At 34.5% G+C, this 15,937-nt stretch overlaps 1 protein-coding gene across 1 annotated transcript; it reads right to left on the bottom strand.

Moving 5' to 3' along the window:
- Positions 1-3,755: 3,755 nt before the first annotated feature.
- On the bottom strand, positions 3,756-9,584 carry LOC143580002 (G-type lectin S-receptor-like serine/threonine-protein kinase At4g27290). Its single transcript, XM_077063156.1, has 7 exons — positions 8,136-9,584; positions 6,073-6,210; positions 5,826-5,989; positions 5,085-5,295; positions 4,755-4,992; positions 4,185-4,335; positions 3,756-4,100 (listed from the first exon to the last, which is right to left on the bottom strand). Exons 1-7 carry the CDS (start codon positions 9,406-9,408, stop codon positions 3,792-3,794), a joined length of 2,484 nt encoding a protein of 827 aa, XP_076919271.1. The 5' UTR covers positions 9,409-9,584; the 3' UTR covers positions 3,756-3,791.
- Positions 9,585-15,937: the final 6,353 nt, after the last annotated feature.

The following is a 15,937-nucleotide window of genomic DNA, read 5'->3' as shown; positions in this document are numbered from 1 at the left end:
TAAATTTGAAGTTTTTGATAAATTTACTATGTTCTACACCATGATACAAACACAATTCAAAACCAATATCCATATTCTTCGGTCTGATAACGGGGGGAATTCGTTAACGATTCTATGAAACAATTTTACCAAACAAAAGGAGTTATTCACCAAGCATCGTGCTCCTACACTCCCGAACAAAACGGCACAGTCGAACAGAAAAATCGTATTTTACTTGAAATAACTCGAGCTCTTCTGATCGAATCCTAAGTTCCAAAATCTTTCTGGCCCGAAGCACTTGCAACTGCTGCATATCTTATCAATAGATTACTAACAAAGGCCCTTGACCAAAAAACCCCTCTTCAAGCACTTTCAAAATTCTCCAAATTACCCCCACCTCTTACACTTCAACCATGAATATTTGGGTGTTCGGTTTTTGTCCACATACCTAAAATCAATCAAAGCAAACTTGATTCATTTGCTGAAAAATGTGTTTTTGTAGGCTTTGGGTTCAACCAAAAAGGGTACCGATGTTATAGCCCAGCAAAACATCGTGTATACACTACCATGAACTGTGACTTTCTTGAAACAGAGTTCTTTTATACCTCCCAACACAGTAGTGAGGAGGAGAAAGAGCATGACGCCCTGAGTTGGTTAAAATGGGTCTCATCATCTGATGAAATTAATCATAATACCCAAGATGAGTCATCGACCTCACATCAACCTGGTGTGCCTTCAATCAATGTTCCAGGCCCAGATGCTCCCAACCTTACATTCGGAGAAAGTAATTCCCAAACACCAGAAAGCATAACTGATCATGAATATATTGATTTATCTAGTAATCATGAAGTAGAAGGAGAACAAGCAGTGCAGGAAATAATGCAGGAGGAACAAGAACCGATACAAGAAGAAACAACCGAGAAATACGTCCTGCCACTAAGAGTCAACAGGGGAATACCTATAAAAAGATACTCCCCAGAGAAACAATCCAAATCAACCAGATATCCCATTGCAAACATAGCCGAAGCAAACCTGTCAAAAGAAGCCAAAGCATTTAACGCTTCCTTATACGCTGAGCATATTCCGAACTTTGTAGAACAAGCCTTAAAATCCAAGAACTAGAAGGATGCTATGGAAACAGAGATGAAGGCATTAATAAAAAATGATACATGGGAAAAATGTAAACCAGTAGGATGTCGATGGGTATTCACGATTAAACATAAACCAGCCGGAACCATTATTGAAAGATAAAAACACAATTGGTGCTAAAGGCTACACCCAAATGTATAGAATTGACTACCAAGAAACATTCTCTCCAATAAACAAGATTGACACAATCAGGGTCCTTTTTCGATCGCTGCCAATGAAGGATGGCCGCTTCATTAATTTGATGTTAAGAATGCATTCCTTCATGAGAAATTAAAAGAAGTCTACATGGAAGCTCCACCTAGGTTCACAGAAAATTTTAAAGCAAAGGAAGTATGTCGTTTACAAAAAACTATCTATGGGCTTAAACAATCTCCTAGAGCTTGGTTCATCATATTCACCTTGGCAACGAAGGTATATGATTTTCGATAAAGCAATTCCAATCATACACTCTTCCTTAAAAACTGAGTAGGGCTGTCACTTTTACCCAAAACCCAACCCGAAAAAACCCGTACCCGAACCCGAAATAACCCGACCCGAAAAACCCAAACCCGAGAAAAGGCTAATCCGAACTGAAGTAATTCGGGTTGGTTCTCGAGTTTGATTTATAAGTTTCGGGTCAAGCCGGAAAACCCGAATAAACTTTTAGTTTTGAAATTATATATAATTTTAGGTATAATAGGCTTAGTATTAGTCACTAAATTTATCAGAATCTAAGCCTAATCGAATATTGTCATTCCAACTATTGTGGATCGATTGTTTATTGTTAATTTATGTTTTCCGTTTATTACTAATAATAGCAACTGTGATCGAACAACCATATCACGTCTGATTCAAGATGATTGTGGTTCGAGTTAGTTACTTAGTTTTACTCTTCTTTTTGAATTGTTTTATGACTTTATCAAGTTATGTTGGTTTATTATTTGATTATTTGCATTACGAGCAAAGAAGAATATATTGTTTTAATTTTAGCACTGAAGGTTTTTATATTTTGTTGTTTTTTGTTTCATTTTCTAGGATACTCGAAACCCGATTAACCCAACCTAAAAAAACCCGAACCCAATTTACCCGAATCCAAAAAACCCGTGAGATTTAGGTTGAGTTTCGGGTTAAGATTTAAAACTTTGAAACCCGAAGAACCCGACCTGAAAAACCCGAAAACGAACCCGAAGAACACCCCTATAACCGAGGTAACCTTGTAACTTATTTAATTATATATGTTGATGATATGATTATTACAAGCAACGATGAGGAAGAAATGAAGAAATTAAAAGAAAACCTATTCATGGAATTCGAAATGAAAGACCTAGGAAGACTAAAGTACTTTCTTGGAATTGAAGTACTAAGGTCTAAAAGAGGTATCTTTATATGTCAGAAAAAAATATATACTTGATCTCTTAGCCGAGACAGGAATGATCGACTGCAAACCGGCTAGCATACCAATGATGGTAAATCATAAACTTCATATGGAGGAAGGAGGGGAATTGGCAAACAGAGAAAGATACCAACACTTGGTAGGAAAATTAATATATCTCTCACACTCGTCCGGACATTGCATATGCAATAGGGGTAGTCAGCAAATTTATGCACCAACCCCAAGTCGCTCACATGGAAGCAATATGACAGGTCATGGGGTTCTCTTTCAACCAAACAAACACCTAAAAATCCAAATATGCACTGATGCTGACTGACCAGGGGACAAAGATATGCAAGATCAACAACAGGGTACTTCACACTAGTTAGTGGAAATTTAATTACATGGAGAAGCAAAAAACAGAAAGTAGCAGCACAGTCTAGTGCCGAAGCCGATTCAGAGGGACTGCACGGGGCGTGGCAAAAGTTATATGGATACGTAAACTTATGACAGAAACTGGCTTTCGATTGTATGCGACAACAATGCTACTATACAAGTTTTAGAAAATCCAGTTCAACACGATCGAACAAAGCATATAGAGGTTGATAGGAACATCATCAAAGAAAAACTTGAAGCGGGAATTATAGAACTACCATTCGTCCGATCAGAAGACCAGTTAGCTGATATATTAACCAAAGCCATTAACGAAAGAATTTTCAGCAATTGTCTTGGCAAGTTAAGCATTGGAGACCCACTACTTAACTTAGAGGGAGTGTTAGAAAAAAATAAAGATAAGTCAAGGATCAGTATGTAATTAACATTATTTCCTTTTGTTAGAGATTGCTACACCTAATTGACAGCCAATATAGGGCCGTTTGAGAGAATCAATCAAGGATCACATCCTTTATTTATTTTACATTGCCATTGTTAGATTGAAAGTTCACAAAAAGTTTTTCTATTTATTTTGTATTTCTCTCTTTGTAAGTGAAGAAACGTGGATCGGGCAGTCCTCCTGTCCACACGAGGTATGGTGCCGCCATACCTAATATACACCCATCTTCAACAAACAATCAATGAAAATCAACTCTGAATCCAATGAAAATCAACTCTGAATCCACTGTCTTCTCTCTATTTTTTTGATTATCATAGTTATTAGTTGCCAATAAATTTACATGAACAACATCATCATCTAATATACACCCATCGTCTATTGGATTACGCAGATTTTTTTACAAAATTATAATGCCGGATCTAGCTTGCTACCTGTTTAGTAGCAGTGATATAGAAATGTGGAAATCAAAAAGGGTATTTTCTATCTAGGTTGTAAGTATGTTACACTTAATTGGTTGGATGAACTCCATTCAGGATTACTAGATGAGGATTCTGCTTCTTGTGGTCTTCTTCTTTCTGTATAAAAACCAGGTTGCTTCGGTTCAGGCAATGGAATTTCACTACTTAGCATAAGAACCACCATGGTCATGTCTGGTCTGTCTTCAGGATACTTTTGTACACACAGTAAACCGACGTGAATCGATCGCTTCACTTCTGAGTGCACATACGAACCCTGAATGGTTCCATCAAGTAACTCCAACTGCTTGCCCTTCTTGTACAGCCTCCAAGCCTGATCAGCAATGAAATTCATTTTAAGAAACAGATGAATGCAATATAAAGGACAGTGAGTACATTTTAAAACTTCAAAACTTACATGTCCAAGAAGATTGAGATCATGATTGGCGTGACGAAATCCTCTATTTTTCTTTCCACTTACTATCTCTAGCACCAATACACCGAAGCTAAAGACATCCGATTTGGTGGAGTATATGCCATCAATGGTATACTCGGGTGCCATATATCCGCTACACGAAATTAATGAACGAATAAATTAATCAAAGTTTAAGCTCCATTAATTTAGGGTGAATTTAGGGTGTTCACCATTGAGAATTATTCACGGAAATGCCCAAGCCGATGCAAATGAGCCGGTTTGAGATTTATACGTTTCAGTTTACAGTTTGAAAACTAAGGCTTAATGGTTCAGTTTCATGTTTTAAACCTGTAACACACCGGTAACCTTTACTAATGGTGTTTTCGAGAATGTAGTAATGATACAAGCTAACTCTTGAAAAAAAAATTGGTTTCGAACCTCCCGAATGGTCAACCCAACCAATTGCATGGTTTTGAAACCGTAATTAGTGGTTTGGCATAAAACTTTTGTCAAACATGGCTGAAACAGGCCGCGAATACCACAAGTTAATGATGATAGAAATGAAATTCTTACTAGGTTCCCATCACTCTCCTTGTATTTGCTTTGGTATCACTTCCTTCCAAACTTCTTGCCAAACCGAAATCTGAAATTCTTGGATTCATATCTTTATCGAGTAATATGTTGCTAGCTTTCAAATCTCTATGAATAATTCTTAGTCTTGAGTCCTGGTGAAGATAAAGAAGCCCCCTTCCAATCCCAATTATAATGGTGTAGCGGTTTGACCAGTCAATTGACTTTCTTTTTGCTTCATCTATCAGCCACATTAATAAAAAGCAAATTGTGTCTTAATTCACTTGCGCTTGTGTAATAAAAGAAGATGCAACAATCTGGAGCGAAATGTACCAAAAATAAAAGAATTCAAGCTTTTATTGGGCATGTATTCATAGATCAGCATTCTTTCTTCTTCATCAATGCAGCATCCTAAAAGCTTCACAAGATTTCGGTGCTGAAGCTTAGCAATACATCGAACCTCGTTTTGAAACTCGTCTAGTCCTTGTTTTGACTTTCTTGAGTGCCTTTTCACCGCAATTTCTTTTCCATCCTCCAATATTCCCTGAAAATTAGTAATTTTAATTTCAGTGGATATAAGTTTAACTGCACAGTACAAATTATGCAGCCAAAGAATGATATATAATTAGCAAGCTTTCTTCGTGGGTGGTAGTTTTTCGTGATAAATTGTCATAGTTAAATAGTCAAGTTATTTTGAAAAACTTTACTGAATTAGAGATTCTCATGTTGTCCCGTTTACTTAAGAATGTGTTATGTTTTGTTGCGTTTTAACTTGAGCGGCCCAACATGCATAATTTAACTAAAAGGGGAACGGGTCAAATATTAGTCGAATAAGTCAAACATGTTGAAAAATAACCGGACGTCAAATTTTAGTGCATACAATAAACAACCTCCTATATCACTTTAATTCAAAAACTTCGTTTATTGTAATTTGTAGTTTCTATGGCTCAAAAATAACAAAACTTATAGATAAAAAATTATTAAAACGTGAACATATTGCGAATCAACCTAACCCGTTTTTACTCAAACTCATTAAGCAGACTACTATGTATCACAGCTTATGAGTAATATTACCTTGTAAACAGGCCCAAAACCACCTTCTCCAAGCTTACATTCATCTGAAAAGTTGTTTGTTGCATCTGCTATTGTGTTGAAGTCAAACAATGGCAAATCCCAATCTTCCTCCTTTCTATCAATGGCGCCGACCTTGTTTACCCGAACAACAACACTATTTACTCCTGTAGATACAAACATATAACGTACGTTGTAAGTATTAAGTAATCGACATGTCGTTTGAAACGATAAAGGATTTTGGATATACCAGAAACATAATGGTTCTTGTTCTGCTTTCTTTTCCAGTAAACAAACAAGCATATGCCTAGTAGAACGGTAGCCGACACGACCACCGGAATGACTATAACTCGAACTCTTCTCTTTGCCTTAGCTTTAGCTTTACTATCTGTTGCATAATAAATGTAAAAATCTTGGACCAGGTTGTTATGTTTTCTATAAAATCCAGTCATATGTGTCAATAAGGTATTTTGGTCATTTTACCCTTTCAATAGTATAAAAACACATAAAAGAATTAATAAAATATATAAATAAAATCCACCATGTTACTCGTTTGACTTGCTGCCCACCCACACATATAAGGGTATTTTGATATTTTTCACTCTTTTAATTAAAATGAAAGAAGTTAATATAGAAATTAAATATAAGCCACTATCTTATTGGTTTTGACTTGGAACCCAATCATACATCATTTTACTCTTATAAAAAGAATTAAAACAATTTTATATATATATATAATATATAAAAGAAAACCCTAAAATCCTACGTGTCGCGATGTGGTCGCTCCCCTCTTTTATGGAAGCCACCAGATTGTTTAATTTTTAAATGGAGGTCTCTTATTGATTTAACTCAAATTCATGGGTATGGGTCTTACCAAAACCAGATAGCTCTTAAACCGGTTATAACATCTCATTAAATTAAAATTTAATCTTACCAATTATTTGATATGAAAATTCTATAAAATAGGGATATACTAAAATTTAATATTCAATTTAAAAAAAAAAGATATTATTTATAATTAATAAACAATTTTGTAGTAAAAAACATAAGCGAGTCATGGGTCACCAAATCCTGATAGCTTTTAAACGGGTTATAACCTATCATTTATTTATGAAACTCTTTCATCATCAAACCTAAGTATATTATTAACCTTCTTACAATAAAGAAAATTAAAATCCAAAAAATAAATATTAAAATACGAAAAATGTAAAACAACCACTCTCAAGCCATCAGATTGCTTTATTTGTAAATGAAGGTTTCTCATGCATTTTACCCGAATTCACGGGTAAATGTCTCACCAAACCCAGATAGCTTTTTAACGGGCTATAACATCTCATTATATTAAAAATTAATCTCATAAAATATTTTATATGAAAATCCTATAAAATAGGGATATACTAAAAATTAATATCCTATATTATTTAACAAAAGATATTATTTATAATTAATAAAAAATTTTATAATAAAGAAAATAAACAGGTAATTAGTATCATAAAACCCAGATAGCTTTAAACCGGATTATAACATATCATTTATTGATGAAACCATTTTATTATCAAAGCTCAAGTATATTAATTATTAACTTCTTACAATAAATAAAATTAAAATTAAAATATACATATATAAATATTATAAACGAATAATGTAAAACAACCCCCGTAATACGAAGGATAAAATCTAGTGTGTGTGTGTGTATATATATATATATAACCCATCGTCTTAGTGTTTTGACATGTTACCCAACCAGCCTAACTCGTCGATTGTACCACGTCAGTACTAGAAAAAATTCATTTTCTACAAAATTTTTACATGTGATTCTAACAAAATTTAGACGAATTTTCAACCAAAAAAAATATCTATCCCTAATTTTGCTAGTCCTACAACAAAATAGTAACAATACGATTTTTCGCTGAAAATTTTTGCTAACTCTCCAACAAAAAATACATTTATAATTAAGTTTATTATTTTGCTAGAAAACTATTGGAAAATATCATGAATATAATTATTTGTGTTATATATACTATTATACTTTTGTTAGAAAATTGTAGAAAATTATAATAAATAATTAAGAAATAAAAATAGGTTTTGTTGGAAAATTGTTAAAACCTTGCAACAATATATATTTGTATAATTTTTTTAGGAAAAGTTATTGAAAAAATGTTAAAAATGATTTTTCCACCATGTTTATTTCCCACGTAGATTTTGTATAAAAATCTTTAGAAAATAGTTTTCCAACAAAACCGTCGTAGAAAATGACTCATTTTCCAGTAGTGCAAATACGCCAATACGACATGTAATGAAGTTTAGCCATACCTAATTCCGAGGCCGCCATTCTAATATAGATAACCTGCCCATCTTCATGTGCATAAGATCTAATATCAACCAAATCATCAAACCAAATCAAACACCCACTTCCTGTTCTAACATCCAAAGTCGCATAAGCCGTACAATTACACTTCCTTAAACACACTTTCCTACACTCTTCAAGATTCATACTCACATTAAACCAAGTCTTCCTAGTATCCGGCACCTTCACACCCGATTGTTTCACAAACCCATCACCTTCACAATCCAACTCAGCTTTCCTCACACACCCGTTCGACCAATCCGCCCGAACCCATTCCTCAAGGAAACGCGGCTCAAACCCATTCAAACATGCACAAGCCGGTGAATCATTAATATTACAAATACCATGCGCGCCACATAACCCGTAACGGTCACAATTATCCATCTGTCCCGAAACATAAAGCCTCCATTCTTGCGTCCGCTCGATCCAAATAAACCGTTGAATCGTCCCTTCCGTACTTAATATCATCCTCGTCATGACCGAATTACTAACTAGCTCGTATTTATAGTAAAGCTCCTTCTCATTAAACACAAACTCGAATGTGTAAATCTCATTCGGTTTCAAATTTGGCATGCCACTAAACCGCAACCCGTTCCATGGACCCGAATTAAACTCCACTTTATCACCTCTTCTCATCAAAACTTGCGGGTATCCATTTTCATCAAACCGGTTCGTATAATCCCCAATCGAAGGATCATCAACACTCTTCCATGAAGTTAAATACTTATTCAAACCTTTCTCAAAATCGATCCCGAACTTCTGGCTAGGTAAAAACGTGTTACCAGGATAATCAAAACTTTGCCATAAGTAATTTTCAAGAACCAAATCATTCGCATTTCTGATCATGAGGTTTCCAGTATCCAATAGCTGTGCTACTGGATTGTTAGCGGTTTGCGACGAATTCGATGACCAGATTGCGCGGTTTGTGCTATCAATAATCCTTAGGGTTCCTTGATCATTGAAAGTTAACACACCTAATGTGTCATTAAGTGGTTTTTCTCTATTGGCAACCCATACAACTGTCATGACTGTGATTTTGTTGTACCATATTCCAAAATATCGGTTTTTCGAATCTCTAGAGGGGCTGAAGAAGCCCATTTTGAAGAATTCATCGTCGGAAATGACGAACTCGCCGTCGGTGATGTTTTGGTTTGGAGTGATGGTGCTGCTTTTGGCTGTTGAGGTGAGGTAGAGAGTGGAAATGGTGGAGACAAATATGAACAAAGGGAGGGCTTTCATGTTTGGTGGACAGAGGTTATGATGAGTTGTTGCAAATATACTTTGTTTTGTAGATTAGAGAGTTGACCTTTTGGGTTTTGTTTGATGGTGGCATGCACATTGGGTCAACGTGGACATTTTTGAAACACGGGATCGGAGGTAAAGCAAATCTTGTTTTCTATCCTTTAATCATGAATATAGAGTTAATGGAATGCTTGGTAAAATTAACAAGAAAACGTGAAGATGGTTCTTCCGTGGGAATCGAAGTGGAGACTCAAATTCGATCCACCACTTGTATTATCTTTGGTGGATTATGGTAATAAAGAATTTTGAGTTAGGTCTTGTACAAAGGTTGCCGGTTCGAATCCCGATCCCACCGAGTTTGTGTCCCACCGTGTGTTTCGCTAGAGAGTTGTGCTTTTGTTGTGGCACAACAACTGTCAAGTGACAGCCGGCGGTACGTATATTTTCTTGGGGGGAAGCCTAAGCCAAACCCTGAAACTAGTATGATCTGATTGAAATAATATAGTTTGGTCAGAATGAGACAATGAGACTCTCCAATTTAAAAGGTGCGTTGGCTAACACATACACAAAAAGTTTGTTGTTCTTAAAAAAAGGAACACTAGTATCAACATGAAAACGTGAAGTTATTAAAACCGTTGCATGTCCACATTGAACAAATTAAACAACTAACTTTTATAAGTTACTTCATTTTTAAACTTAAAGGACTTCTATATAGTTTATTACTTTCTTATAAAAGTTATATTATATAATCAAGAATCTAATTATTTTAACTTGAGAATAGTATTGCTAAACAAACTTTTATAAAAAAGCAAAAAAAAAAAAATACGTAGTTTATTGTGTGATGCCGCACGTAATTATAATGGAGATATTCTAACCATATTCGTATTATTATAAGCATAGGTGGTTGTGTAATTATATATTTATATGTGTTGTGTGTGAATGTGTTGTGCACTCAAGCCACATGACACAACCTGGTGGCTTCGTACCTTAGATGCATTTGTACAATAGACCCTCTTCATATATATGTTGGGATATATGAAATGAGTTTTTTAATTTGTGAGAAGTGTAGAAGGATTTGAAGTTGATATGGAGGGTGAAAGATGGGTTGAGGTGAGATGGCACTACCACCCTAAAAATTATGTTGGCTTGTCATTACACCCTAAAAATTTGTTGGCTTTACATATGCACTTGTTATGATCGGCAGGCATCACGTCACAAGCCAATTTTCGTCACATTTTAAATATTATTGATAGAAATGGTCAATTTTCATAAGATAAAGTTTGTCTAGTAAAAGTATACATTTATGTGAATTTAACGTGGTTAAATATATTTCTTGTTGATTCCTTTACAGTACAATATATTATTATTATTATTATTATTATTATTATTATTATTATTATTATTATTATTATTATTATGCCGGATAATGTAATCCAGCAAAGCCACGTCTCACAAAGGCCATAAATGGATTAAGATTCGCAAATATGAACATAAATATAACAATTTAAAAAGTTCAGCGTCTATTGTATATCTATATGTCAATGCTTTGAAGTTGAATAATTCAAAGCAATTTAAATCACAATAGATCATACCATCACTCAAATTCATTGACCTTACACATTTCACGGTTGACTTTGGATTAGAGGCACTAGTTTTATACAACAATTATCACAAATGACATGCAAACTGCATCAATAATTTCTATAAGACTATAACTTATCTGACCTTAAGTGTGACATTGGAAACCTTTTGGTTTTTTGCCGGGAGTTGATGACCTACGGTGAAGGGCACTACTTGTGGTTAACATTTTAATGCCGTAAATGCAACGTTGCTTATTTAACACGAGACTTGATGACGTCAGTGCTACATTACATATTTCATACCTAACACCACTGATTTAAAACTATCATAAATTGCTTTATAGATTCTGCGATCGTTTAAGAACTCACAATCTTTTTAGAAGAAAATCAATCCCAAAATTTATACAAATTTTAAAGAGATGTAACAGGTGTTGTAAAAGTCGGTCGCAATTCGCAAGTACTTTGTAATTTATCTCATATTGGTTGCAAATGTGTCAAGTATCGTCGCAAATTTATCAACGATGATTTCAGTCGCTAAAAGCTGCTGTAAAGTGATTTAGGTCGCCAAACAGATTAGCTATGAAATGACTTTTGTTAAAGAAAACCATTTTGTTTAAGGGCATTTGCAAACAAAGTGATTTTTGTTGAAGAAATCAAGAAAACCATTTTTGTTACCATCCAAAGGTGATTATATCATAAGAATTGTTTTCGTATTTATTTGACAAAATGTGATGATTTTTGGCCATGCCGTGTCCACTTCCAAGGGTCCACCCCAGACCCATTCAAATTCATTTTCTTGTATAATGCATATACAACGATTCTAGCATAAACTTTAAATATAATTCATACGTTTTGACTTAACAACTACGCGTTATTTCTAAATTTGTTTTCCAAGACTTTATGAATTTCTTTAAAAGATATATTAATTTGTTATTGAAATTTTTTAACAAAACAAATATATAAGGCGAATAATAACTTATTAGCATGTATCTAAGGACCCGAAGAAGACTTTTGATCCAACAAACAATTTAAAATAGATAAACATCTTTATATGATCCAAGTTTGATTATTTTGTGAACAAAGAATACTTAAAGTGGTTTAGTCACTACCTTCTCCGATACGATGATTAAATTTCAAATATCAATGAGTTTTGGCCTGACAGTATTGTTGTCCAACTCTATATATTTTATGTGATGAGGGTTTGATCTCTCATCACCACGTACAATAAAATATTACATGGATTTAACGGTGTAGTTTAAAATCTGTTAAAAAAATTATAATTTTTAAATAATTGAGAAAATAACTTATAGGTAATTTTTTCATCTTTAATATATAACTAGTTTTGTACCCGTCGCGTTGTGACAGTGCATTAACATGTATTTGATTTGTATAGGCTAAATTTGTTACGATAACGCATTCAGGTTCCATCCTACAATAGTTAGTTGATTGATGAGCAAAAGGTTTTGTGCAAATTTTTATGACAATTGCATAAAATCATATGTTAAAATAACATTTAATGTTTAGCATAACGTATTTGTGTCCAATATTGATTATATCATTACCATCTACATCTTATTTACGACAAAATATATAGTTTTGTAATTGTGTGATGAAACAAATCCATTATGTGTATAAGGGGAGTGGGGGTGGTCCGTTATACACGGCCATCACGCGTGATGGCATCACGAACACCACCGCCGGTTCCCCCATCACGCGTGATGGGGGTCCGGCCGTGATGGCCATCACGTGGTGAATACCAATAAATTTGAACATTGGGAAGGGGGGTGACCGTTGGGGTTGGGTAATTAAAAAAAAATTTTAAACAATATAAATTAACAACCATTTCAATCCAACTCAAAACACTCTCAATCTTCTATTACAAAAACCTATTTCTTCACCACTTCAATTCAAAACAAAAAATATGGATTTTCCGAGTAACTCGTTTCCGCTAGACACCGATAGCTCTTCGTCTTCGGACGATGACATTGTTGAATGGTTCCCGTTGTTATATAACGAACTTGAAGGCCCGAGCCGTCCAAAGAAAAAAATGGTGGATCGTGATCGTATACATGCCCACGAAGTGTTAATAAACGACTATTTTGTGGAGGAGCCGAAATACAATGACGAGACGTTCAGGGATCGGTTTCGTTTGCCGAAATCTTTATTTTTAAAGATTGTAGCGGACGTCGAAGCAAGCGAAGAATGGTTTCAAGAATCTTACGACGCGAGGGGCAAACGAAGTTTTACGACGTTTCAAAAATGCACATCCGCTATTCGTCAATTAGCGACAGGTAACCCACCCGATCAATTCGATGAATACTTACAAATGTCTCAGAGAACTTCACGTGAATGTCTGCAATTCTTTTGTAACGCGATTATAAAATTGTATGGCAAAGAGTTTCTACGAAAACCAACAAGACACGACATTACACGTCTTAACGCCGCGCATGAGGCTAGATGGCATTTTCCAGGGATGCTCGGTAGCATCGTCTGTACACATATCGAATGGAGGAATTGTCCACGGGAGTTTCGAGGGGCGTATGTTAGGGGTGATATCAAACGACCGACTATCGTACTTGAAGCGGTTGCGTCAAATGATTTATAGATTTGGCATTCTTATTTTGGTGTTCCTGGCTCAAACAACGACATCAGTGTTCTATGCACATCACCGTTGTTTCAAAGCGTGACAGATGGTACCGAACCCTTCTGTCCGTATTTTGTCAACGGGAGATATTACAGACGTGGCTACTTTCTTGTCGATGGTATCTACCCGGCATGGTCTGTTTTTGTGAAAGCCTTTTCGTTTCCTGTCGAGGTCAAGGAAAAGGCGTTCAAGAAGTTGCAAGGATCGGCAAGAAAAGATGTCGAGAGAGCTTTCGGTGTCTTAAAGGGTAGATGGTGCATACTTAGTCGACCGGTTCGTGCAATGAAAAAACCCATGATCTCTAGCATATTATATGCATGCATCATATTGCACAATATGCTAATAAAAGAAGACGGACGTGCAATTTCTCCAGATTGGGTGCCGGATCCTCCTACTCAAGTTCCCATTCCTGAGAACGTGCAATTAGACTTGCGGAACGAAGATATTCACCATCGGTTGAGATATGATATAGTTGAACTTGTACGTTCTTTAGGTTTGGAATTTCTGAATTCGGAAGAGGAGTAGATTGTTTAATGTAACTTTTATTTTTTTTAATTTACTATTGTTTTTAAATTTTAAGTTGTAAAAAAATATCAAAAAAAAATTTTCTATCACACCACACCACCACCCCCACCAAAATTCCATCACTAGTGATGGAAAGTAGTGGGGTGAGGTGGCACACTTGTATTGGTGGGAGCAAGTGATGGTTTTTAAACCACCCCCACCCCCCTAATGTGGAGTGTATATAAACAAAGAATATGTGTTTTGAAATGACAAATATCGGTTAAAAACATTTGGGTTTCAAAGCTACCACAAAACTATCTTTAACTCGTGTAACACTATTTTTAAAAGTAAAGGCGTTGAAGTTATTCAAATGAATACGAGGAATATTTTATCTTACTATACTATTAAAGCAACATATCTTTTTCATATGTCATTTAACTAGGTTATCCATATAGAATGTCAAGTATACAATTTCTATGAATAAATAATCCACCTAATAAACAATTTAATTTTAAACATTAATTCCTAAGTTGGAGAATGTTTCAAATAAATGGTTATAATTATCATTTATTGAGTAACAAAGGAAATTAATTATTTCATTGTTATTTTCAAAAATTTTGAGACTTTGTTATTTTATTTTATTTTATTTGGATCTTAGGAAATTATTTATGAGCGTTTGGACCGGATGTATGAATGTTTGGATTGAAATGGTGGTTTAAGTCACGAAATTTGGATTTTATTGTTGCTTTATTAAATGGTTTAATCAAAATTATAATTGTTATATCTCTTTGTTATATTCATATTTGTAACATTCTTTATGTTTTGTACTTATATGTTTTATAATTTCAGTAAAAATAGTTTTTATAGCAAACAACTTATGATACAACATCTACATGCTTACGATTCATAGCTTACAACATATGATTTCAGTACATGATGAAGTTCTAATTAATATGTCTATTTTTTATTTCATGGTATAAGTTAGAAATATGTTTTAAATTATTATTTATCTCTGTTTTTCTTTGTATGTTGGAATTTTTTAATTAAAACAACAATATGATACCTTATATTAGTAATGTTTGATTATCTGCCGTTTGTAATTTATTAAAATATTATATATATATAGGGCTAACTCATTTGATAAAGTCAAGTCCCGATCAATAAACAAGCACCAACAAAACGACTAACATTCATTTATATTAATCAGAAAATATAACTCAAAAAATTGACTATAATATCTTAAACCTTAACTAGGTTTGATTCTTGATGAACCCGAACTTGGTTGCATCAAATTTATAATCTATAATGTCTAACCATAACTCAATTTATATAGATTAACCTAACTGCTAGTCAAGACATTACCAAATATAATAAAACCCCATAAACCAATTGTATATTAACGAATCTCATAGGCCCAATAAGTCCAACCCAGTGCCTACACATGACGAGCCTATTATGTAATTAGAAATTATGTCCAAGAATCACCCCCTAATTTCCGACTTAAAATAGACGGATCTTTGTCTCCAAACTTCTCTTCTTTTATCTGTTTGATTTGACCAACGATCTTGACCATCTCGGCTTTCACAACCATCTTGGTCGTCATCATCTCGGTCTTCTTCTCTTGGGAAAGTCTCTTGATCCATAGATGTGTTCTTTCGGTTCTCCCGGACTCGACTATCTTGATGCCTCTTCAACAACTTGTTTCATACAAGTTTTGATTGGTCTCTCAACGGTCAGCTTCTCGCATTGATTTCTTCTCACGGATCACCCAAGTTTCTCACTTTGATCAGTCGCAAAT

The sequence above is a fragment of the Bidens hawaiensis genome, unplaced genomic scaffold, assembly GCF_021521415.1.
Source record: "Bidens hawaiensis isolate Kalapana, Puna unplaced genomic scaffold, B.hawaiensis_p1.1 tig00030197_1, whole genome shotgun sequence".
NCBI classification, from domain to species: Eukaryota; Viridiplantae; Streptophyta; class Magnoliopsida; order Asterales; family Asteraceae; genus Bidens; species Bidens hawaiensis.
The sequence above is the reverse complement of the archived record's forward strand: the minus strand, read 5'-3'. Positions and strand labels throughout refer to the sequence as shown.